A 26,507-nucleotide genomic window follows, 5' to 3' on the forward strand; every position below is an offset into this window, starting at 1 on the left:
ACGCACGATATATGCGTAATTGTTTTGTCAAACTGGCAAATCAGAGTCTGTGTTTGAAGACTACTATGCCATCGTTTACTCGTAGAACGCGAATCGTGCACAGTACATGCGAATACATGTACATTTCGTATGGGAAGTAGCAGAGAAATCACAAGTCCACGCGCATGCGCACATGGGGTATTTGCCCTCTCGAGTACGGAAAAAAAATTCGCGGCCGGTGCGGCGCGCTCGCTCCAGAGCTTGCCGCGTGTTTTAAACTGACTGCCGAGTTGACTGCTTGATGACGTGACATCGAGATTTCAAATAATCTGTTAGACTGCGACACCGAGGTAAGCGTTATTTTAACATTTTGATATCTGTAAGGAATTTAAGCTTTGTTTGATTGATTTTGAAGCATGTAAAATGAAATAAAATATTGATTATTTGCATTAAAACTAAAAGTACGGCAGACTCTATGTTGCATGTGCAGGCCGTTGAAACTTTCATTGCATTGACTGGTATGGTAATTGGGTAGGTTAGGGTATGTGCACACATAACTCCAGGAAGCTCCGATGCCGAACGGCGTCGGAGCTTCTTGGAGTTAGTGCATACATAGCTGCATTACTATCCTGGCTGTGTGTATTAAAAGCTGTGCTATTGATACTCAACATTTCAAACACCACTGTACAAAACTCTTTCACTAAAAATCGGTACTTTAGTGACAACTGATGAAACCTAAATAGCAGTAATAAAATACAATTTGTTCAACTTACCGATGTTATTTTGTTAAAAAGAACAATTTAGAAATTCAAATTGTTTGTCTACTGTCAAAATTTGCTTACAGCTAGCCGCATCGGCATGATAAGTGCATTTGTGTATTATGTGTGTATCGACTATTCCTTTTGAGCAAATGCTGCCTCTTAACACGTAATGCAGTGCTAGAGGTCAATACGCATAATAGCATGGACTCTTTGCTGGAGTGGGTAGGTGCGCATGGCTCGTTACATTACATGGTAATCGGATGATTAAAACAGTTGAGTTGTTAACTTTGCTGTCTGGAAAAATCATGGAAAGTTCCCATCGGGATTTAAAATGCTATTTCGTGAAGAAAATAAGTCCCTCGACTACCAGCTCATTTCTTGACTTATTTACTATTCCCTCAATAGCATTTAAAATCCCACGGGAGTGGAACATTCCATGCTTTTCCCTCCACCACCATTTAGCAACTTTATATTATCCCAACCCCGATTACAACAGGTTTGTTTTTTAGGCAATTGAAATAGCTCCCAAACCACCTTTTGTGTATGGATATTGTTTTTTAGAAATATCGAGACCTAGATCTATAGGCCTATCTTGTTCTCAATTTCGTCTCTTTAAAAAAAATCTTTTTAGTTCAGATTACACATTATTTAAAGAAATTGATTTCCAATAACGTAGATTAATAACTTAAGGATTGATTTGTTTTATTTTTACATACAGGCAACTATGTGAAAGTGCAAAAATATCGCCAGGAAGGCAGAGGACACGTCAAACCTGGTATCGGAAGATGATGCTGTGTAGAAGCGAAAGAGACGTCTTTCCCCAGAGATTTAGCAAATCTTCTAGTGATTCCGGAAGTGACGCTGGTAAGTATTTGTCTCTTGATGGTTAGTAGTGCTTGGCTCAGCCAGAGACTTATAATTTACATCTTATTTCTCGTTTTCTTCAAAATCCAACAGATGATGAAAACCTAAGATAATTTATTTGGGATAGCTAGACCTGCTTTGTGTCCCAGCCATGCAAAATGATGATTAATAGATGTGGCACCATTCCGGCAAAACTGGAAATTAATTTGTAATCTAGGCATAAATTTCGGACAAGAAGTTTGCATTACCCAAAAGTTTGTTCAGTTTATGAGAATTCTTGTCATGTCTTGATATCCCTTTTAACATCTGCAATGTGTCTCTATTTTTCAGATCTTGAATCGGTTCGGACCCAAGAAAACAACATGTACGCGGAGGAACGACTAAGGCTGTGGCAGCAGAGTTACCAATGCCGAAACTGAATGCGAAGTCCAAGTCCACATCGCATTTTTCAGTTCCAACCCACAACTCCAGCAAGGGCTCGGGCTTCGGAAAGTAAGTTTTTTTCAGATAGCATTTCACAAACGAAAGTTTCTGAGGGTTTTTTTATCATCAGAACATATACTGTAGAGCGTATAAACTGACAAAACAACATTTGCCATTTGTACTAAGTTGCTACACTAAAATACTGTTGGATTGGATAAGAGAGGCAGATTATCTTGGCGTACATGTAATTTATTTCATTAACAAGGCATGGGTATAGTTTTCTTACAGAAGAGTCGCTTTTAAATCCTTACAGTATGTATACTTTGTTGGAAGCGCTGCACAGGTGTCGTCTTTGAAGCTGGGTGATATATTCCTGAAGTGACTAAATTGGACAGCTATCAAACATATCTCGCCAAAATATCCTATTAATTTGCTGTCAAACTTTTTAATGACTTGAACTGTTATTATAATGTATTTTATGTGTCTGTTTTTTTCTTCTCAGGCAATTTTCAAGTGCAGGTACTGTGTACGCTGCAGAGGCTGGAGGAAGGGCAGCAGCAGCTGACGCAGTTGGTACAAAAACTGCTTTTGTCCAAATCGGGAGCGGCCGTTGATGTGGAAGACCTGAGGGAGCCGTTTACCGAACCAGTGAACACCAAATTTTCATTCAAGGTAGATTAAGATACCTTCATTCAGGGGCAATGCAAAAATCCTAAAACTCATATTGAGACCAAATTTGACCATTTCAGCTAATAATGGAGAAACTTTATCAGCGACATAACAGTTTTGTTGGTGCATCTTTTTGGATTGAATTGCCAACATCTTGTTGAGAATGCAAGACAAACTTGTATAGGTCTGTAAATTTACTACTTTTTGTAAGGATGCTGAAACCGATGGCCCGAATTCACAAAGGAGGTTTGAGCTCAAACCTTGGTTTTCGTACGTCATATGACGCGTTTTACGCGTTTTTTACAAACCTGGTTTGTAAAGAACAAAAGGAGGTTTGGCGAAACAAAAGGAGGTTTGAGCTCAAACCTTGCTTTGTGAATTCGGGCCAATGTGTGTGCTGCCAAACTCTCTTATAACCTTGTCTTCCATATTCATAGACCCTTAAATTTGAGTATTCATATTTGCCTGTTAATAATTCATATCAACTAATTTCTATCAGTTTATTGTAAATAGCTTTTTGTAGATTGTTCATGTGTTTTGTGTTGATTTTATATTTGAAGTAAGATGCAAGGTCCAATGCAAGGCTTCTGGGAAATCTTGACCTGCCCACTAAATCTTTGGTCGATCAAAAGGACAATTTTGTACTCGGATTTAAAGGGGAAATCTACCCTAGAAATTTCACTGCTTCAATCAAAGGAGACAAATTTGAACAAAATTAAAAATAAGAAATGGGCAAACTCGGTAAGGAAAACAAAGTAAGGAAACTACTCTTTTTTTACATTTTCTAGTAAATTACTCTCGGCTATTCAAATTGACAATGCTGATGACATCTTGAGTAGCTCTAAATTCACTTTGTACACAAAATTTTACATTTTCTAACCCCCATAGTCAAAGCATGTTGTCTAGAAAGCTATTCGTCATTAGTAATCTGAACATACTCTGATTAAAAGCTGTGGAAATGTGTAACTTTAAGGAAAATTTAGAAAATATGAAATTTTGAGTACAAAGTTGATGGATAGCTACTCACAGTTGGTGTCATCATTGTTGTCAATTTGTAGAGCTGAAAAGAGTGTAGTTTCCTTGTGTTTTTTTGCCGTACTTTCACTTGAAATGTGACTTCTTAAAATAGTCACATTTTTATCACTTGTAGAAGTTGATGAGAAAGTAAATACATGTACTCTTTTGAATAGTTATAATTTGCACCGGATGATGAAGCTAATCCTGGGTGGAGGCACATAGTTAAATCGGTTATTCACATGTATTTAATGATAATTTGTGACATTTTGTTAAAAGGTTCTGGTGAATTTATTCACATTGAATTTGATATAGTACACAAAAAATTAAATCCACTATTTGGTTTTACCAAAGATCAAGACTTATTGTAGAAAGATTTCTTAATCATTTGCTGGGGCATCTTTTTGGCATGAATTGCCAGGTTCTGTAAATAACTCAAATTGCTTTTATAAAGTGTGTTACCAAAGTTGCTATATGTGTGCTGCCAAATTATTGACACTATTCAAAGTATTCATTTTATCTTGCCTTGTATATTCATAGAGACATAGACCCGTGAATTATATGAGTATTCATATTTGCCAGTTAATGAGGCATATCTTCAACTCATCTATCATTTTCTTATGTTTTATTTGTAGATTGTTCATGTGTTATGTATCTATAGTTTTAAAGGGATAGTTTAGTATTGGTCAAACTTAACTTTAAAACCAAAACCTGCACCATCACGGTGCAAAGTAATAATTACAAACGGCCAAGTAAAGCCCCTGTTATTATCAAAATGACCCGTTACTTTCAGTTTCTGCATTTAATTTTTGTTAAAATACTAATTAAATATCTATATCCATTGCTTTTTAAAGAACTATTCAGATTTTTTTTCTTCAAAGTAGTCTTCATGCATTTTTAATATTTTGAATAAAAATATATTTATGGATATTTCAGCCGTTTGTGAACCGATATTGATAAAAAAACAATTTATTCTGAATATTAGAATTGTATGTTCTTTCGGGGGCACTTCGGGAAATACCAATACTCTTTTTCAAATATACATGATGTACTGTATTGCCAAGCCTTTGTACATATTTTGTAAATATGTTTGATAATAAATTCATAAAATCAATCAAATACATGTGTGACCTAGCGTTTATTAAAAATTCACTGTATATTGGACGTTCTTAAAAGGTTTTCTGAACGTTCTTAAAACGTTTCCAGGACGTTCTAGACGTTCTTAAAAGGCTTACTGAACGTTTTAAAAACGTTTCCAGGACGTTCTAGACGTTCTTAAAAGGTTTTCTGAACGTTCTCAAAACGTTTCCAGGATGTTCTGGACGTTCTTAAAAGGTTTTCTGAACGTTTTCAAAACGTTTCCAGTACATTCTACACGTTCTTAAAAGGTTCTCTTGGACATTCTAGACGTTCTTTAAACGTCCTGGAAACGTTCTAGACGTTCCTAAAAGGTTTTCCGGACGTTTTTAAGGTTCTTAAAACGTTCTTAAAACGTCCCAAACGTCCGACAGGTTTTCTGCAGGTCCTTGCACTTAAAAGCAAATCTATAAAAGGTTTTTTATTGGTTCTAAAAACGTTTAGAAAACGTTCAAAAAACGTCCATTTGGAACGTTCCAAAAAACGTTTTCAACCTACCACAAATAGACGTCTTTAGAACGTTTTCACAAAACGTTTAGGAAACCAATTTGGAACCTTTTTAGAACGTTCAGAAAACGTCCAATTGTTACTTGGGACGTTGCTGTACAGTATATTGCTGTAAACATCAGTGTCGTAGAGCATGGGAACAAATATCTACAGTAAGCTAGTGTAAAGGAGCGTGCAAAAAGCATTGTGGGATACAGCGCACATGCGCATTAGGCGGATCGGCTGCATATGCGCGTATGCGTTGCACGTGATTGGCTCCCGCGCTAGCCCGCCACGCCGCGCCGCCATTTTTAATTTTCTGCAAAGATATTGAGCTGAGATAATTTTTATAGCTGAGCTGGCCGGCCTGATCCTGAGCAACGAATCTGAATCTGTTCTGTTCCTGGTCCTGATCCTCGAGCTGGGATATTGATGACCAATAAGTCAATTCCAAGGGGATCCGAGGTAAGTTACAGATTGCCAATTATCAGAGTCATGATTTGATTTGTATCCCGCTGAAGTGAAGAATTGTCAGACTGTGGAAAGTATAGGGATTGTGTTTGTAATTGTTCCGTCTACGGTATATGTGTACTGTACGTGCTGTGCTGTGGTGTGTGGGACAGAGTCGGTAGTGTTAGTGCAGCACATGACACTGTACTGCAGTACCAGCGTACAGTGTCACTGTCAATGCGATGCCATTGCACATGGATATGCATGCTCACGTTAAATTGGAAATGTCTAACGTCAAGACCATCAAGACTTATAACTTATAGGACACCGCACACACTACGATCGACTACAGCATCAGTCCATCATGAGCACACTGCGTGATCAGTTGAATACGCACAAGTCTAAGCTCATGTAGTGTAGTCTACAGCACGTTACTGAAGAAATTACAGCAAAGTACTGGCAATCCTGCTGCATAGTGTAATTTTACTTAAAAGTTAAAATATGAAATAAAATTACAGTAAGTTACTGTAAAATTACTTAGTATTTTACTGTTACTTAGTAATTTACAGTAAGTTACTTTAAAATTACTGTAATTTACTGTAAAATTACTGTAATTTACTTTTTTGAAGGTCGCAGCGTTGTCATAGCAACCAAATAGGCCATTCCGTAACTGGCAGTAAGTTACTGTAAAATTACTGAGTAATTACTGTAAAATTACTGTAATTTACAGTAACTTACTGCTAGTTTACAGTAAATTACAGTAATTTTATTTCATATTAATTTTGAGTACTTGTCTACTGTAATTCACTGTAATTTTAATTTACAGTAACTGTAGGTTATATCTACAGTAAGTTACCATCAATTTTTACTCAAAGTATCTGCCTGTAAACTTTCCTACAGTAAATCACTGCATTTCTTAGAGTAAATTGCTGTTACCGTAGGTTCTTCAAATACTAACAGTAAATTACAGTAATTTTTGTCTTTAAGGATTGTAAATTTGTTTTACAGAAATCTATTGTAGTTTCATTTACCGCAAATGAATGTTAATTTCACTTATGTAGTAACATTCATAGCCGTGAAATCAAATGTTTTTTTGCTGAAGGTTTCGCATACAGTCATCATCAGGAGGCTCGTGACAACTGGTTATATTTGATGAATTTATGTTTTTCTTTCGATTTTCTTTTGTATTTTTTGTCCTTTATCTTTTTTTTTATTATTCATTTATCATTTAAATAACTTTTAATCTGTCAATGCTGTACATAAAAAGTTATGTGTACGTATGCATATTAAAGGTATTGTTTTCCGCTCTTCTTTCTTGCAGTATGCCATGGATTACTGCTGAAGTCACACAGTGTGCATGCTGAAACACTAATCAGACGGATGCTCTACATGGACATCATATACCCATGTACGTTTGTAAGCTATGTAATCATTCTTCTGGATCATTGAAGCGGTTTTCTGAACACTTTTCAGTCCATAGAAATGTGGTGAATTTCGATTTCCCGTGTGGTGTTCCTGGCTGCAATCGAACATTCAGAAATTGTTCATCCTTCAAAACCCATGTGCATAGGGATCATCAACCATTTTCAAGAAAAAAAGATGCCCAGTTTTTCTGCGTTTCTACCTGGAATTGTCCACTCTGTGCTGTAAAATGTGAGGAAATCCATGACATACTTTCTCATCTTAGAGTTCATATCAAACACGGAGTTGAAATACGCTGTCCTTTTGCCAATTGCAAAAAACGTTTTTCAGTGAGGTCGTCTTTTGCGTCACATATATCAAGAGTTCACAATAAGTTAGACCAGATTCAGTTAGACTCAACTTCAAGTGAAACTGGTACTGTGTTAACTGAATCCGCCCAAGAAAATAATCAGGAGTTTCCTGGAAGACTGCACTCAAGTGACGAGGAAAGTGTGACAGATGATGAAGTAGATGTATCCGCTGACTCATTCAAACACAGCTTATCCTTGTTTTATCTGAAGTTGGAGGCAAAATTACTACTGCCCAACTCTACAATTCAGGAAATAATTGACACAGTTCAGGATATTCATGCATTAAGCCAACAAAATTTGATACCAAAATTAAAAAAGAAACTTGAAGGAATAGGAATTACCGATGATGAGGTTACCAACGTTTTAACTTTATTTAAATCTGAGGATTTGTTCAGTGCTTCAAATTGTAAAGAATTTCGATCAGAGTCTACAAGAAAATCGAGTAGCTGAATAGGGCTTTTACCGTCAATAAATCAATCAATCAATCAATTGAATGACAGCTCATGAAGTTGAAACAAGTTTCTGTGCAGAATTGGCATGTAAATGAGACAAAAATACAGAAGAATATGAAACACGTATTAAAGATTACAAGTTTAATATAACAGAGCAACTCAAATTAAATGGGGTATTAGTTCAAAAGATAAATTAAACAAAAATAAAGTGAGTAATGTCTTTTGGAGAGATTCTACCAGGTATAGAGAGTTTTCCTTGATTCTGCCAGGTATATGGAGACTTTTCATTGATTGTATTCTGATAGTAGTTGTCGTTTAATAGTGGCTTTAAAGGAAGATAAAAGTGTATAAAATATGTCTTGTTTACAATTGAAGATAATTCTTTACAATAGTTTTTTACAATTCAGAATTTTAAAGTGAACATATTGTTGTCTGTTCGACAAATAATTTTTGACCCAAGAAAGTGCAGTGCCCCTAAGCCATACGTTGTGATTTAGCATATCAATGCCTTAAAGCCGCTATGTCTGCACAATTGCATGTGTTATTCTGTCGTATAATTAAATTAATGCTAGGTCGGGTGAATGATTTTTTTTAAAGCCATATTGGTTGGGATTAAGCAAGTTATGTGTATTTCAGAATTGGTATAATCTAAACAATTTTTTCAAGAATTTTTGAGATACTGGAAGGATGACTATGGGTCTGTAGATTCTTGAGTACTTGAACTTTTGCAGTTTTTAGTGGTTTTACTTGTTTTAATGTTTTACTTGATAGTTTCTTTGCAAGCATTTTCATAATGTTACACTATTTGAGAAACTTGTTTTATGGAGCGTTGATTACCCAATAAAGACTTTAATAATGATTTTTGTGTTCAGAAAGCTTGTTTTTTCCTCAAATTAACAGGATGATGCTGCTAATGTCAAGTTAGAATACTGTACTTATTACATTAACTTAATGTAAATGAGAGAAATAGATTTAAAAAAATAACAGGATGATACTGCTAATGTCACAGTAGAATACTGTACTTAATACATTAACTTAATGTAAATGAGAGAAATAGATAACAAAATAACAGGATGATACTGCTAATGTCACAGTAGAATACTGTACTTATTACATTAACTTAATGTAAATGAGAGAAATAGATACAAAATTAACAGGATGATACTGCTAAAGTCACAGTAGAAAAGCTGTACTTATAACATTAACTTAATGTAAATGAGAGAAATAGATACAAAATTAACAGGATGATACTGCTAAAGTCACAGTAGAAAAGCTGTACTTATTACATTAACTTAATGTAAATGAGAGAAATAACATTAATTTACTGTAGAGAAAAACTTACAGTACATAACTGTAAATACATTTAAATTACTGTGAATAAAATTACATTAATTAACTGTAAGAAGAACTTACAATAAATACTGTAACCTTATACATGAAAATTTCTTTACAGTAAGCTTACAGTATTTTAATGTCTTACAGCAAGTTACTGTTGAAAAACTTACAGGAAGTTACTGTAATGTCAAAGTTACAGTAATTTACTGTGCAACAAAGTTGCCAGTAATTTACTGTAATTTCTACAGTGAAATTTTTAACTAAAATTCTCGTATACGAGAAGGTGAAAAGGCGAGATTCCAAATCTCGTCTTCTCGACTTCTCGGGTACGAGAAGTTATGAAGGCGAGATACCAAATCTCGTCATCTCGACTTCTCAGGTACAAGAAGGTAAGAAAGTAAGATTAAAAATCTCGTCTTCTTGACTTCTCAGGTACAAGAAGGTAAGAAAGCGATATTCCAAATCTTGACTTCTCGACTTCTCGGGTACAAGAAGGTAAGAAAGCGAGATTCCAAATCTGGTCTTCTCGACTTCTCAGGTACAAGAAGGTGAGAAAGTGAGATTAAAAATCTCGTCTTCTTGACTTCTCAGGTACAAGAAGGTAAGAAAGTGAGATTCCAAATCTCGTCTTCTCGACTTCTCAGGTACAAGAAGGTGAGAAAGTGAGATTAAAAATCTCGTCTTCTTGACTTCTCAGGTACAAGAAGGTAAGAAAGCGAGATTCCAAATCTCGTCTTCTCGACTTCTCGGGTACAAGAAGGTCAGAAAGCGAGATTCCAAATCTCGTCTTCTCGACTTCTCAGGTACAAGAAGGTGAGAAAGTGAGATTAAAAATCTCGTCTTCTTGACTTCTCAGGTACAAGAAGGTAAGAAAGCGAGATTCCAAATCTCGTCTTCTCGACTTCTCAGGTACAAGAAGGTAAGAAAGCGAGATTCCAAATCTCGTCTTCTCGACTTCTCAGGTACAAGAAGGTAAGTAAGCGAGATTAAAAATCTCGTCTTCTTGACTTCTCGGGTACAAGAAGGTAAGAAAGCGAGATTCCAAATCTCGTCTTCTCGACTTCTCAGGTACAAGAAGGTAAGAAAGTGAGATTAAAAATCTCGTCTTCATGACTTCTCAGGTACAAGAAGGTAAGAAAGCGAGATTCCAAATCTCGTCTTCTCGACTTCTCAGGTACAAGAAGGTAAGAAAGCGAGATTCCAAATCTCGTCTTCTCGACTTCTCAGGTACAAGAAGGTAAGAAAGTGAGATTAAAAATCTCGTCTTCTTGACTTCTCAGGTACAAGAAGGTAAGAAAGCGAGATTCCAAATCTCGTCTTCTCGACTTCTCAGGTACAAGAAGGTAAGAAAGTGAGATTAAAAATCTCGTCTTCTTGACTTCTCGGGTACAAGAAGGTAAGAAAGCGAGATTCCAAATCTCGTCTTCTCGACTTCTCAGGTACAAGAAGGTAAGAAAGCGAGATTCCAAATCTCGTCTTCTCGACTTCTCAGGTACAAGAAGGTAAGAAAGCGAGATTCCAAATCTTGTCTTCTCGACTTCTCGGGTACAAGAAGGTAAGAAAGCGAGATTCCAAATCTCGTCTTCTCGACTTCTCAGGTACAAGAAGGTAAGAAAGCGAGATTCCAAATCTCGTCTTCTCGACTTCTCAGGTACAAGAAGGTGAGAAAGTGAGATAAAAAATCTCGTCTTCTTGACTTCTCAGGTACAAGAAGGTAAGAAAGCGAGATTCCAAATCTCGTCTTCTCGACTTCTCAGGTACAAGAAGGTGAGAAAGTGAGATTAAAAATCTCGTCTTCTTGACTTCTCAGGTATGAAATGGTGAGAAGGCGTTTTTCCAAACTCACCAAGTCGTATTGTTTTGGACGAGAAAGAGGGGAGGCGAGATGTCCAAACTCGCCTTGGCGCCTTATACAGTACGAGAAGGCGATTTGTTAGGGGGAATCCCCGATATTCACGAGGACCGCTATTCATAAGGACTACTTTTAATAATTTGAAAAAAGGCCCATTATTCGTAGGGACTGCTATTCACAATCAAAGAAGAGGGGCGCTATTCATAAAACGAAATGAGGGTCGCTATTTATGATAAAGAGGAGGGTCGCTATTCATAAAAAAATTAAAATACTACTAGGCTATAAAAAAAATGATAATAAGATAAGGGACACCCCACGGCTGTGGCGTAGGCGGGGGGGGGGGGGGGATGGAACATGGTGCAGTGGTGTGTAGCAGTGTTACCATCAAGGGACTGATCTATCATAATTATCTTTAACCCTCAGCAAAGGAAGGAAACGACGGAGAGGGGGTTGTAGGGACTTCAGTTATTCACTCTTTTCAAGCGTTTCGTATATATTTTGCACGATATATTTCCCATATAGGTAAGGAAGTTTGATTTTCAAAGTTTTAAGGCATTATGCAAACGGTAGCGGCCCCCGTACCATGTCTTTTTAAAAGTATATTAATTGTTTAGCTTTGATAATCCCCATAATCATAATCCCTATAATCTAGCTAATATAATTTCCTTGTTTCTGTAGTGTCAAAAACAAAGGAAAACATAAGACACACAATAATCCTATCGTAATTTCATCCCCTTGTGTGAAATATTGCCCCACAACCCTGCCCCGACTGAGCTTATCCAGGCTATGCCACTGAGACATTAGGTAGAACAAACAGGCCCATTATCATAGCCATTAAAGGACTGAGATTGCTTTTTTAGAAACTAAAAAAATTTATACGCCAATACTGTTTTTTATTTGTAGAAAGAAGCTTTTAAGTAGGATTTATGAAGCTACAAATTATATAGCCTTAGCCATATCCAGGAACCCAAGCCTGAAGCTCTACAATTTTGGCCAATGAAGAGTTTTAAGATTTTCGTTTTTCAATGAATTATACTTTGGGATACTATCAATATTAAAAGACCTACCTTTATTTATCCACAATCTTGATTTCCTAACACCGGAAACACACTAAGTTGGACCGGACCATGAACCTAGTTATTACCCAGAGAGGGGTTGGGAGGGAGGCACTTAAAATTTGTGTTTTGTTTGGGGGATAGGGGGCTTGAACACTCTCGGACCTTGAAGGTCTTTGTGTCATGTAGCGTACAAATAGGTAATGCAATCCCAATATGATTTACTGTTTGAGTTCTATAATATTTCAGATATTAAAAACCGATAGCACGCTTTAATATTTATTTATACAACTAAACAATATGTCTTTCTCTGTATTCACATTACGAGGTATAATTCATGGAAAAACGAAAGTCTTGAAACTCTTCAAGGCTGAAATTGAAGAGCTTCTGAATGCCCCGATATGGCTACGGCTAATTTTGTACATCCACAAGTTCTACTAAAAGCTACTTTCTACACAATATTTGGAATCTACATTGCTCATCATTTTGTACCCGAGAAGTCGAGAAGACGAGATTGGTAATCTTGCCTTCTCACCTTCTTGTACATGAGAAGCCGAGAAGACGAGATTTGGAATCTCGCCTTTTCATCTTCTTGGACAAAAAAAGGCCGAGAAGACGAGGAATTATCTCGTCATCTCGTTAGACACACAATCGTTGATAACGCCATCTTCTGCGGCTTGAATCATTATTATTGTAGAGAATATAATATAACGAACCGGCCAGATTTTGGACTATTTATTGTCAAGTATAGGAGATGAGATGGAATTGATTCATGTCAAGAGATAGAGAAAGAGTGACAGAGTTACCGAAAGAGAGAGATAGATAGAGAGAGAGAGAGAGAGAGAGAGAGGGGGGGGGGGGAGGGGGAGAAAATAGGGTGAGGGGTAAGAGGGGGGGGGGGGGAGAGAACACGTATACGAACACAGATATCCATATATGATATTATAAAAACTTGCTGGGATGTATATCGGTATTGACAGGTATAGTAACAAAGGGGTGGGGTGAGAGTGACAGAGCTACATAAAATGAGAGAGAAAAGAAGATAGTTATATGGGAAGTTAGGGGGAGAGAGAGAGAGAGAGAGAGAGATCGAGGGGGTGACATAGAGGGAGAGTTAGGAAGTGAGAGAAGAGAGATCTTTTAGAGTGTGCTAGGAAGGGAGAGCGAAAAAGAAAGAGATAGTGAGAGGGAGAGGGAGAGAGAGAGCGAGAGAGTGAGAGAGAGATAATAGTGTGTGTGTGAGAGAGAGAGAGAGAGAGACGGAGAGAGAGAGATATGACCATGGGGGTTAATGGAGGGCCATGTAAAGTCGGAAATGTCGGCTTGCATAGTCACAAACAACCTTAATAATAATGTTATGACAGATTTTATCATAATCTGCAATAAGTTTCAGAAATGCGCATGCTCATTTATGAAATAGTTGCAACTAACTAAAAAACCAAGCATGATTAGGAAATGCCGAGATAATAATGAAATATTTATTTATAATAATGAATGAAACCCGCCACCTGTATCTCGATCCTCATGAAAAATAATAACAATAATGATTACGAAGATACACCAACAACATGGTGGCCTGTACTTCAACAGAAGAAGAAGAAGATAATAGGAAGAGAAACTAGGAACCAATTTGAGTTGGTTTTAGCAGTATGAATGTATTGAGGGAGCAAACAATTCCTCCTTTCGCGGCGCCCCTGAAAGCGACGTCATCAAAGAAAAAGGAAGTTGTTTATAAATTCTCCGGTCCGGTGAACGCAAATGGGGCTAATACGCATATACGTCGACCTGGAATCAATCCAAAATTACGTGGCGAAAAAGTGTACCAGCACTGTACTATATGCAGCGCACAGTATTACATGCACATCAATCGCTGCACCACCTAATAACGTTCGTAGTCAGAGTCCAAGTTCGAAAGACCGTACTTCGTATAATCAGAAGCCATGACAGGTAAATTACCAGTTTCTTTAAGTTTGTAGCATGAATACGTACTTGTATGCATTTTCGCTGACACGTATGGGTCGGATTATTTAACGTAGACAAAATACGCGCTATGTTTGCGTGCATATAGTACACGGTATAATTAGTCACATTATGCTTTTTCATATACGCGCGTCGCCAGCGCCAGCGGGCAGCTCAGATGACAGAGTGTATGAGTGAATGGTTCAAATTGCAGGACCTGAAGGCATGCATAACATTATTTGGATGATTAAATTAGGCTGTCACAAATACGCAATTCTCCCAATCTAGTGTTGAATTCTCCCAACTGTTTTTCCATGATAATAAGACATAAAACAGGCTTTTCAAAAGCTGTCAACACTTGATATGCTTGGAATGGAATATATTCACTCATGGAAAACGCCAAATAAAAACAACAACAACAATATGGCTATTCATTTTTGCTTATATATATATATATATATATATATATATATATATATATATATATCTTCGCGACCATGGTCTCAGGACAGCAGAGAGCAAGAAACTGTGAATAATTAACTGGCTTGTGAAAGTCCACAGTATATAGCCTGCCTAATGAAATTTAAGGTTGGTAGAATTATAATTCCCCCAAGTTACCAACCAATGAACATTTTTTTTCTTTATCATCCTAAACATAATTTGTGAATGTACTCGTTGACAGCTCAATACAATAAACTGGAGAATGGTCATGACCTGGAGAGTGGAAAGGCATCACCATTCTTAGATGACCCAGATACAGTCCAAACGTTTAATAAGGTGAGATGAATTTTCTTTGTATATATATATTTTTTGTTTTAATGAAATTCCAGAAAAACACCACACATTAATTTAATTTAAGTAGTTGTAAGAAAACAAGAACAACAACTAATGCCTGGGGAATACTCAAAATGAATATCAATTTCTGTAGAGCTCCCATCATTGTTTTTTTGTTTGAAAAAAACAAAGAAACATCAAAGAAAAAGAAACAAAAACAAAGCAAAACACAGTATTTAATGGGCTCCTGACTATATACCATGGCAATGCCAGGGTAATAGTCATTATAGGTTCCATAGCAGGATAGGCTACCCTGGGGAAAATATAAGAAATACATGTTGCAGTTGTTTTGTTTTTATTAGTATCATTGTTTTTTTTTTCTTTCTACAAGTATTATAATTATAATCATTATTTTAAAATTATTATCATAATTATAATCATCTTTATTATTATTACTTACATTATTAGAATCTCTATTGTTAGTGGTATTACAAATACAATTATTGTGATTAGTGTTTATATTATTATTATCATTATCATTAGAATCTTTATTATCCTTAATATTATTATCAAATGTTATAATAATAATAATTGTTTATCATTATCATCATCACTATTATTAATGTTATCAAAATTATTGTAATTACTGTTATTATCATTGTTATCCTTATTATAATCAGCATTATAATTACCATTATTTAACATCATTATCGATATCATCATCAGCATCGTTATTATTATCATGTATTGTATTCAACATACTTAGAATCTTGCTCTACGATTGGTCAAAAGTAAATCATGTGATGAAATATACATACTATCTACCTTACATGTCATACTTATAGGTACCACAAGCTCAGACCATTGGACAGGCACGGTATGGCCAGCAGCCGGATGACCATCTTCTCTTTGCTATCCTCAGCGCTCTATTCTGCTGTATCCCGTGTGGTATCGCAGCCATTGTCAAGTCTGTTGATGTAAGTTCATACTATAACCTAGTACATGTAGTACACTTTTACCTCTATTACTGCTTCTACACTACTACTTCTACTTCAATTACTGCCAGTAGTTTTACTAGTACTTCTACATCTATTGCTATCTACCACTTCAGCTACAAGATTTATGCTTTATTATGTTGGGGGTCGAACCCTCCCTCCCCCTAAAATTTGTGTGTGTGTGTGTGTGTGTGTGTGTGTTTTGGAGGAAAACCCTCCCCTCAATTTCTTTTTAAATACAATTATTTATTAAAAAAAATTGTGGTAATGGGTGACCAAAAAAAGGTGACCTAACCCCCCCCCCCCCCTACAATTCAGAAAAACATCATATATTTTGTATCTGTTATATTTCCTTCCTGTTCAGGTTCGGAATAAATGGCTAGTTGGTGACATCGTAGGGGCTACCCAGTCTTCAAGAGCTGCTAAGCGATATTCGATATGCAGTCTGGCATGTGGGGTTCTCTTCTTCTTGACCTATCTTGGTCTCCTTGTGGCTTTCTACATGTACACCATGTCTGCTATGCAGGAAATAAATCAGCTTGGACAACCCGGTAACATGGACCAACTCCAGCAGCTGCAGCAGTTACAGAACCAGCAGCAGACACAGCTTACCTAGCTCAATCTGGGACAACACGCCTAACAACATTCAACCAATACCTCTTAATCCAGAGAAAACAGCCATAAGAAACACAGCTTGGCTAGCTTAATCTGGGACAACACGCCCAACAACCTTAAAAACATGTTTTGACTCAGCAACATCTACCAATATAGATCCTATTCCCTTCCTAAAAACTTGCTCACAAATGGCGCGGTAAAACGTCGTAAAAGAGCTGCATGAAACAAAGGAATTTTGGGTATTCACTGAGCTAGCCCTTTGTTATAAAATACGCAAATGTGAAGCTTACTATACCTTACGTCATATAAGTAAAAGCTCGCCAATATTTTGGTCGCATGGTGTCTGACGAGCCATGATAGGCATGCACAGAATGAGTAAGGCCCTCATAGACAAAACTAATGAGTCATATAAGCTCGAACCCAGAGCCCTACAAAACATAGTCAACTTAAAACAAATTGGTTCGTACTTTTAATTTTTTTTAAAAAAACAACACACAAAAACGTTCACAAATTGATATATTCATGTACAAATCCCTGAATAATTGTCTTTCTTAAAATGGAACTTGTTATTCATTTTGGAGTGTTATTTTTCATTCTCACGCAGCTGTTTATCTTGGTAATCATCATGGTCTTTCTTATGTTTTATAATCTTTCTAATGAGTCTTCTAGAGATGGACAAAAACTCTTGGACTACGCTAAAACAAAACGATTTTGTGTTGTCAATGTATATTTAAGATGTTATGTTATGCTTATACTCGGTGTTAAAATGTATCACGATCGCATCTACTTTTAAAAAAGCAACACAGGGCCATTTCAATAGCCTCGAGTATGCGTCACCTACTGAAATGTGCGAACAATGAGTATTACGTAATAATTCGAACATGATTTGTATATGGGAGGTACAACACCAACAGGGTAAGGTAAAGAAATTTCCCTCGAGTTTTTTTTAAATAGTTGCAATCCTTTTATGATTTCATTTCCAAATGTGTAAATATTTCTTGATAGTCGCTAAAATAATGATTGATAATATACATGTTAAGGTTACTGAAATTACTTATAAGAGTGAAATACACGTACATGTACTTGAATTATATTTTCTATGGAGACAGCTTTGCACATAATGTATTTTTCTATTTTTACTCGGGCAGTTCACTATAATTATTGTTTCTTTGTATATATTGTAATAATGCTACTGTACTTTCACTTAGGGCTTATTTGATAATAATCCTAGTAAGTAAGATCGATCACAGTCATTCTACAAATGGCTGAAAACACAGCGAAGAGCAAAAAGAGTTGAACATAACATTGTATTGAAATCGACAGAAAATAATAAAATATGTATATGCATGTATACTTTGAAATGCTTTCATCAGTTCATATCTGTGTGTTTTTAAAAGTGCTCCTTCTTTTATATTTAAAGAGACCCTGTCGTTAGTGAAAATGAAATGATGAATTATATATCAACGAAAAGCTTACAGATATAGATTACAATAATATCAATTATATTATACTGTACGTGTGTCTCGTGAATTGTCGTCTCTATGAATGCATGTAGGTCTTGTGGATTATTGTCAGTCTAGTGAGATGTAGCCAACTATGAAAGGGGATCTCATTTCTGATTGAAATCTTCTTCTTCTTCTTCTTCTTCATCATCATCTTCGTCTAGAAATTCCTCCTCCCCCTCCTCCTCTTCTTCTTCTTCCTCCTCCTCCTCCTCCTCCTCCTCCTCCTCTTCTTCTTCTTCTTCTTCTTCTTCTTCTTCTCCTTCTCATTTTTTTCTTTTTGTTCTTTTCCTCTTCTTTATCTGCTTCTTTTCTTTATTTTCTCCCTCCATTAGAGTCTGAGATTTCCAGCTAGATCAACGTTGCAAGTTTCAGACCTGTCATTCTATCTCACTTTATCACCTTTTACCCCTTTTCCCTCTCGCTCTCACTTTCTCTTTCTCTCTCTCTCTCTCTCTCTCTCTCTCTCTCTCTCCATCTCTCTCTTTCTTTCTCTCTCTCACTTTCTCTCCCTCTCTCACTCTCATGTTCCTCTTCCTTTTTGTCCTTCCCTAATATTGAAACACTTCACTTTATCTTCATCTACCTTGAGTTTCTCCTTTGTAATTTTGTTTGCAATATTTATGTCAGGAAGAGAGAGAAGAGAGAGAGAGAGAGAGAGAGAGAGAAAGAGAGAGAGAGAGAGAGAGAGAGAAGGTACAAGAAGGAGAAAGAAAGAGGGAGAGGGTGGGCAATTTGTTGGATGCAGAGAAAAATAGTCATTATCATTATTGATATTATTATTAGTAGTAGTAGCACTAGCAGCAGGAGCTTCAATTTTCTAGGGGATGGTGCCCCCCCCCCCCCCGGGAAATTTGAAAAAGTGAAGAAAAAAAATGTATAGCAATCACAAATATACACAAGTCGCCGCCGCTCCCCCGCATAATATCCTTCAAAATGTACAAGTAAATATTGTAGTAAGTCTGTTTTCCATTTGTATACCATAGTTTTGCTAAGTAATGTAATATCTTAATACAACAAGACTGAGAGGGTATTCACTTCCGTGGACTTCGCCCCTTTCGTTAACTCTGCTCCATTGTCCCTTGCAATTCGTCCTCCGGTCATGAAAAGAAACCGCCGCCTCTGACTAGCAGTAACAGTATTATTTATGTGCCCCTTCCCCCTTTCACCTCTGATAAATCATAAGAACCCTTATTTTGACACCCACCCTTTTTTCTATGACAAATTCCCATTTTTCTTTGCAATAAGTGTCCATTTTCCATTCTCATAAGTGCTTTACTAATCTCTAGTACGTGCCCCGTTTCAGGTACGAGAAGTGCCCCTTTTCCCTTTTAATAAGTACCCCTTCACCTCTGTTAAATACCTTTATTTAACTCTGATCGGTGCCTCCTTTATATAAATGCAAATTTTCCTTTATTATAAGTGCCCCTTTGTCATTCTCATGAATGCCCATTTTCATATCTGGTCGGTGCCCCTTTTAGGGTGCGATAAGTGACCCTTTTCACCTCTTATAAATGCCCCTATCAAAATCTGATGGGTGCCCCTTTTCTGTCAAAAAATACCCAATCACACTCTCATAGTGTCTTTCTTTAATTCCTGGTGAGTGCCTTTTTCCAGGTGTAATAAATGCCTCATTTGAAACAAAATGGGTAATATAAGTAGCCCGGTACTAGGCTACGTCACAGTGACATCACGGATTCAGCCAACCAAAAAGTGCTCTTATTCCCCCCCCCCCCCCCCCCCCCCCCCAAGGGAGGAACCTCCAACAACCTTTCATAAATCACATTTCAAATCAATGTAAACCCCTAAAAATGCAAAGAGGAAACTTCATCAAGATTTAATACCATTGAATAACATTTCTCGAGAGAGAGAAGTGTGGATGAAGGCAGTACGGAGTCTTAAATAGAGATAACGCCCTCTGGATTTCAAAAGACGCATAAGCCATTTATGTGCTACAATTTTTGGTTTTTAACTCGTTGACTACTGAATTCTCTAATTCCCATAGGCTTAATACAGGGAGCACCCGGTTCCAGTAAGCAATGGGTTAACTGTGGTTTGTTCTACATTGAGATACATGTAATTATGGTACTTGTCGTTGAGGTGGTGCTGTCGATGAGAACAATAATTAAAACAAATCTTCAGATGTAGCGTCATTGCCCTTCCGTGAACTAGATATTCATGTAAAGTTGTACAAACAGAACATAACAAAATAACAACGACAGCAAAATCAACTAAACGTTTTTTGTTAATATTTATCTTGGGCGTCTTTCAATGTGGGAGAGGGGGGGGGGGACCAAAAAGGAAGGGCACTTTAGAAAGTAAGTTTTGTGGGCATACCTAAACAAAATGATGGGGGGGGGGGGGGGTGGGGATCGAGGGGCACCGTGTCCCATTGCTCCTCGATCGGTGAGGCATGTGCACCGCCTAGCCTTCATGTTGTTGAATGTATCGATGCAGGTCGAATGTCGTCTAGCAGTCGCTTCACGTACTCTATCATTAAACAAATACGCAACACACAAAATAAACAATACAATATTCTGAGTGAAACTAGGCCTCCAAATCTAAACCCAACGGGCTCACAACATTTCATAACATCAGAATTTACTATTATGATTACCATGTTTGCGTTTATTTTTATGTTATACGTGCCTCCGTTTCCGTCTGCAATACACCCATGAAATAAGAATGGGTCTGGTTGCAAACAAACCTGTTTCGATATGGGGGGATATTCCGAAAGACACTACAAATAGCCAGTGGAGCCTTTTTTGTTTGCTTTATTTCAGATTTATGGAAAATAATACATTAATAGACAGGGAGTTGCCCCTTTTACGCCTTTTCTTATATGCGGTGACGCATTAATGTCAACTTTACATACGGCAGCTATTCTCTCCCTATGATTGCAGTACCAGAAGGAAAATTCTTGAACTAGTAATTGAATAAGGGTTGTCGCTAGGTGGTAGGCAGATCAGAGGCGGTCCACCGAGGGGGTGGGGGGGGGGGACCTTGCCCCTCACATTTTTCAAGTATTCCCCAAATGGTCCCTTCTTATTTTAGATAAGTGTCATTTTTTCTAATAGGTGCCCGTTCCCCGGCATTCTTGTAAGTGCCACCTACATGTACCATACCATTGTTGCCTCTTTTAATTTGACAAGTGTTTTTTTCTTTATAAGTGCCCCTTTACCTTTTTAATAAAGTGACCCTTTTCGATTTTGATAATTGTCACTTTTATCATGACACGTGCCTATTGTTCTTTTTAATACACTGTAAGTGCCCCTTTTACTTCCGATAAGCGTCCCCCTTTGTATAATTAATAGCCCCTCTCCCTCATTTTCAATGCTTCTATTCACCTCTGATAAAAGCCCCCATTAAATCTGATAGGTCCCCCTTTTCCGATGCCATAAGCAGGCGCGGATCAAGGATTTCTGAGGAAGGGGGGGGGGGGAGCTAGGCCCAAATTTGAAATCAATTACAAAATTAGTGTGCTGAAATTTGAAAATCGTGCCGGCCGATATTTCGTTCAGTGTGGGGAGGATCGCCGCCCCTGCATGCAGTCATGATACTACTTCAAAACAGCAATAATTAATGGCAAGAAAAAAAAAAAAAAAAAAAAAAAAAAAAAAAAAAAAAATCGAAAATGACACAAACACAAAATCAAATGAAGAAGAAGAAGAAGAAGAAGAAGAAGAAGAAGAAGAAGAAGAAGAAGAAGAAGAAGGGAAGGACAAAACAAAACCCGACCAACTCCGGCCCTCGATCCCCCCCCCCAAAAAAACAACCTCATGACGAAATGATTTCAGCTATACCAATATCAATGACCTGTTAGCGCATTATTTGGACCCAGACCATGCACTCATCCAGGCGCGTACGCAGGATTTTTTCAAGGGGGGAGTTTTAACATTTATAAATCGGGCCGAAAATTTCGCAACGACTCAGCCAGCCTCTGAATAAGCGGGGGTAAGAGGTCACTTTTTTTTTTTTTTGGTCCCAAAAAATCGCAACGACTCAGCCGACCGCTGAATAAGCGGGGGGGGGGGGGGGGGTAAGAGGCAGGCGCGGATCCAGGATTTCTTAGGGGGGGGCCCAAATTTGAAATTATGCGAGCCAAATACTGGTACGTTATGGTGACCAACAGTGACGTAATGCGGGGGGGGGGGGGAATCGGTGCAGGGGGGGGGGGGGGGGCGAGTTTCCCCCTCCCAGGCTTTGACGTTTCATTATATTATTAGAGAAAGAAGACGATTCGTTGTACCGTTCTCGAAAATAATTCTCGTCTGAATTTAGTTTTCCCCCTCCCGCGCGAAGCGCGGAAAATTTTACGACTTATTAAATTATTAGAGAAAGAAGACGATTCGTTGTACAGTTCTCGACTCTTAATCCTTGTCTAAATTCAGTCCCCCCCCCTCCCCCTCCTGCGCGAAGCGCGGAAGCTTTGACGTTTTATCAAACTATTAAAGAAAGAAGACGATTCGTTGTACCATTCTCGAAAATAATTCTCGTCTGAATTTAGTTTTTCCCCTCTCGCGCGAAGCGCGGAAAGTTTTACGACTTATTAAATTATTAGAGAAAGAAGACGATTCGTTGTACAGTTCTCGACTCTTAATCCTTGTCTAAATTCAGTCCCCCCCCCTCCCCCTCCTGCGCGAAGCGCGGAAGTTTTGACGTTTTATTAAACTATTAAAGAAAGAAGCCGATTCGTTGTACCGTTCTCGAAAATAATTCTCGTCTGAATTTAGTTTTTCCCCTCCCGCGCAAAGCGCGGAAAATTTTACGACTTATTAAATTATTAGAGAAAGAAGACGATTCGTTGTACAGTTCTCGACTCTTAATCCTTGTCTAAATTCAGTCCCCCCCCCCCCCTCCCCCTCCTGCGCGAAGCGCGGAAGCTTTGAAGTTTTATTAAACTATTAAAGAAAGAAGCCGATTCGTTGTACCGTTCTCGAAAATAATTCTCGTCTGAATTTAGTTTTTCCCCTCCCGCGCAAAGCGCGGAAAATTTTACGACTTATTAAATTATTAGAGAAAGAAGACGATTCGTTGTACAGTTCTCGACTCTTAATCCTTGTCTAAATTCAGTCCCCCCCCCTCCCCCTCCTGCGCGAAGCGCGGAAGCTTTGAAGTTTTATTAAACTATTAAAGAAAGAAGACGATTCGTTGTACCGTTCTCGAAAATAATTCTCGTCTGAATTTAGTTTTTCCCCTCCCGCGCAAAGCGCGAAAAATTTTACGACTTATTAAATTATTAGAGAAAGAAGACGATTCGTTGTACAGTTCTGGACTCTTAATTCTTGTCTAAATTCAGTCCCCCCCCCCTCCCCCTCCTGCGCTTTGACGTTTTATTAAACTATTAAAGGAAGAAGACGATTCGTTGTACCGTTCTCGAAAATAATTCTCGTTTGAATTTAGTTTTTCCCCTCCCGAAGCTTTTAATCTTCATTTAATCATAAGAGAAGAAGACGATTCGTTGTACAGTTCTCGACTCTTAATCCTTGTCTAAATTCAGTTCCTTCCCCTCCCCCTCCTGCGCGAAGCGCGGAAGCTTCTACGTTTCATTAAATCATTAGAGAAAGAAGACGATTTGTTGTACAGTTCTCGACTCTTAATCCTCGTCTGAATTCAGGTTCCCCCCTCCTGCGCAAAACGCGGAAGCTTTTAATCTTCATTTAATCATTAGAGAAGAAGACGATTCATTGTACCGTTCTCGAAAATAATCCTCATCGGAATTTAGTTCCCCTCCATCCCGCGCGAAGCGCATAAGCTTTTACGTTTCATTAAATAATTAAAGATTCGTATTACCGTTCTCGCCTCTGAATCCTCGTCTCAATTCAGTCCCCCCACCCCCCTCCTCCCCTCCTGCGCGAGGCTTTGACGTTTTATTATTAGAGAAAGAAAACGATGCGTTGTACCGTTCTCTATACTCTTAATCTTTGTCTGAATTTCAAAGAGGTGGGGTCGAGGCGGCGGAGCCGGCCCCGGAAGCTCAGGGGTTTTAGGCGTTTAATTAAGATCAGATGAGCATATTTTTGTGTATACCTTATTATTTTGTGACACTGGCAAGTCACTATTTGACGTGGGGTCCAGGGGGCGGAGCCCCAAAAAATCAGGGGTTTTAGGCATTAAATTACCGTCAGATGATCATCTAAGGGCCCGCCGTAGGGCCCTAGATGGAATCCAGGGGGCAAAGCCCCCGGAAGCTTAGGGGTTTTAGGCATTTAATCACGGTCAGATGAGCATATTTTGATGCCTCGAGGCTCTCGATCCCCGCCGTACCTCGGGCCCTGACATGTAGGAATCTCAAGAATCATATTTTTTGCCTGGTTGTAAATTTAGGAATTTTTTTATTTTCCAACAAACACGTACAAACGTATAATTTACTAAAAAGTGAGGAAAAATTTCGGAAATTATGTCATTTCAGCATTTTTTGTAATACACCGTTGTGGAATCAGAAATAAACCACGTTTGAATTTGATTTCCCCCAAGCCCCCCCCCCCCTCTATCAGTACGCCAGTATCTCCTCTTTTCCTTTTTTTTCTTTCCCTTTCCTTCCTTCTCTCTTATTTTTTTTTGATTGGGGGGGGGGGGGGGGGGGGGTTAACAGCCTGGGAGGCAAGGCCCTTTCGGCCCCCCTTCTTCTTCCCCCTTTACTTTTCTTCTTCCTCTTCTTTCTTTCCCTTTTTCTCCTTTTTCCCTTTCTCCCTTCTTTTCCTTCTTCTCTCTTTTTTTTTTTTTTTTTTTTTTGCGGGGGGGGGGGGGGGGGGGGGCCAAGGCCCGCTCGGCCCCCCCCCCTGGATCCGCGCCTGGTAAGAGGACCCTTTTTTTTTTTTTTTTGGTCTCGAAATTTGAAAATTTGACATTTTGCTCCGTTGGGGGGGGGGGGGTGGTTAGGTCAGCTTTTTTAGGTCAACCATGGGAATTTTTTTTCTTTTTTTTCTTTTTTTTAATAAAAAAAACAAAAACACAAAAAAACAAAAGGGGGGGGGGGGTTTAACCCCCCAAACACCCCCCTGTGTACGCGCCTGCACTCATCCTTTGTATTAGGCTCTGGAAAATTGTGTTACTTTAGGTTCAACTTCCAATTAACAAAATGTGAGCACTGCCCCCGAAGTTTACCGGTATCCAGCTCAAAACAATGAGAGTATCTGCTCTATGCGCAATCTGATGATTTGTGTGCTGAGCTCAACTTAACTACTCACAGTCTATGTATGTACATGTACAGAAAGTGAGAGACAAATGTTGTATTGGGATTGTGCATTTCTAGTAGATCTACTGCCGTATTAAGGAGAGTCTCTTGCCTTTATTTTACATGAGACAATAAGGATCACTTGTCTTTATGGCATTATCGTGATCCAAGTCCCCAGGGACTCGGATCCACAGACACTTTTTAATCTGAAAAACATGTCCTACCTTCCAAATTTGTTTCCACCAAAGCGCGCGTTTAATGGTACCTTTGAAGATGAAGTATTACTTTCATTATAATTTTTTGTAATGATTATTATTGCTTTATTTAGTCAAGCCAATTTATCTAGTAGGCCTATTAGAAGTCCTTCACTGAATAAAGCAAACTATAATTCACATTTATTTAGTCAAGCACTGATTAGGCTGTATGATATTGAAGACGAAATATTACTTTCATTATAATTTTTAAAAATTATATTATTGCTTTATTTAGTCAAGCCAATTTATCTAGTAAACCTAATAAAAGTCCTTCACTAAATAAAGCAAACTATAATTCACATTTATTTAGTCAACCATTAATTAGGCTGAATGAATAAATATTATATTGATTGATTTCATCATGCCTTTAACGGTTATTGAAGACGAAATATGACTTTCATTATAATTTTATTAAATGATATTATTGCCTTATTTAGTCGAGCCAATTTATCTAGTAGGCCTATTAAGATTGAAGTAAAACACTATTAAACTGTCTATATATTCCTCGTGGTGCGAGTCCCCCCTCCGAAATTAATACGAGACGGCAATTAACCCGTTGATATTATCTACCCCTCATTTCCCTCCTCTTCAAGACCACACTGCCACTTTCAGACAGTTACCTAGAGATGTAATATTCGCTGTTAAAGTTTATTAATAAATCAAAAGAATCTGACTAAAAAACATTATAAAACTGTCTATATATTCCTCGTGGTGTAAGTCCCCTTTACGTGTTAAAATCATCAAATTTCCCATAGAAGGGGACTTACACCACGACTAATATACTCCTCGTGGTGCGAGTCCCCCTCCGAAATTAATACGATACGGCAATTAACCCGTTGATATATTATCTACCCCTCATTTCCCTCCTCTTCAAGACCACACTGCCACTTTCAGACAGTTACCTAGAGATGTTAAATTAATATACGCTGTTAAAGTTTATTAATAAATCAAAAGAACCTGACTAAAAAACACTATAAAACTG

The 26,507-nt window shown here is 37.9% G+C and overlaps 1 protein-coding gene and 2 long non-coding RNA genes across 3 annotated transcripts; all 3 read left to right on the forward strand.

Moving 5' to 3' along the window:
• The first annotated feature begins 217 nt into the window (after positions 1-217).
• On the forward strand, positions 218-4,829 carry LOC115927283. The gene is made up of 4 exons (XR_004065543.1): positions 218-329; positions 1,459-1,604; positions 1,935-2,096; positions 2,530-4,829. It is a non-coding gene; the product is annotated as an uncharacterized LOC115927283 (long non-coding RNA).
• Positions 4,830-5,686: 857 nt separating this feature from the next.
• LOC115927284 lies at positions 5,687-7,864 on the forward strand. Its single transcript, XR_004065544.1, has 2 exons — positions 5,687-5,798; positions 7,105-7,864. It is a non-coding gene; the product is annotated as an uncharacterized LOC115927284 (long non-coding RNA).
• Positions 7,865-14,011: 6,147 nt separating this feature from the next.
• On the forward strand, positions 14,012-17,982 carry LOC115927285. The gene is made up of 4 exons (XM_030993008.1): positions 14,012-14,196; positions 14,891-14,985; positions 15,828-15,959; positions 16,342-17,982. The coding sequence occupies exons 1-4, from the start codon at positions 14,190-14,192 to the stop codon at positions 16,591-16,593; spliced, it is 486 nt and encodes a 161-aa protein (XP_030848868.1). The 5' UTR covers positions 14,012-14,189; the 3' UTR covers positions 16,594-17,982.
• Positions 17,983-26,507: the final 8,525 nt, after the last annotated feature.

This window comes from Strongylocentrotus purpuratus, unplaced genomic scaffold (assembly GCF_000002235.5).
Source record: "Strongylocentrotus purpuratus isolate Spur 01 unplaced genomic scaffold, Spur_5.0 spur5_scaffold_20, whole genome shotgun sequence".
NCBI lineage: Eukaryota > Metazoa > Echinodermata > Echinoidea > Camarodonta > Strongylocentrotidae > Strongylocentrotus > Strongylocentrotus purpuratus.

Excerpts from the sequence above, each read along its gene's own strand:
- LOC115927285 (XM_030993008.1), top strand. Across the intron at positions 14,986-15,827 it reads CAGTCCAAACGTTTAATAAG|GTACCACAAGCTCAGACCAT; the intron begins GTGAGATGAATT and ends TCATACTTATAG. Across the intron at positions 15,960-16,341 it reads CCATTGTCAAGTCTGTTGAT|GTTCGGAATAAATGGCTAGT; the intron begins GTAAGTTCATAC and ends CTTCCTGTTCAG.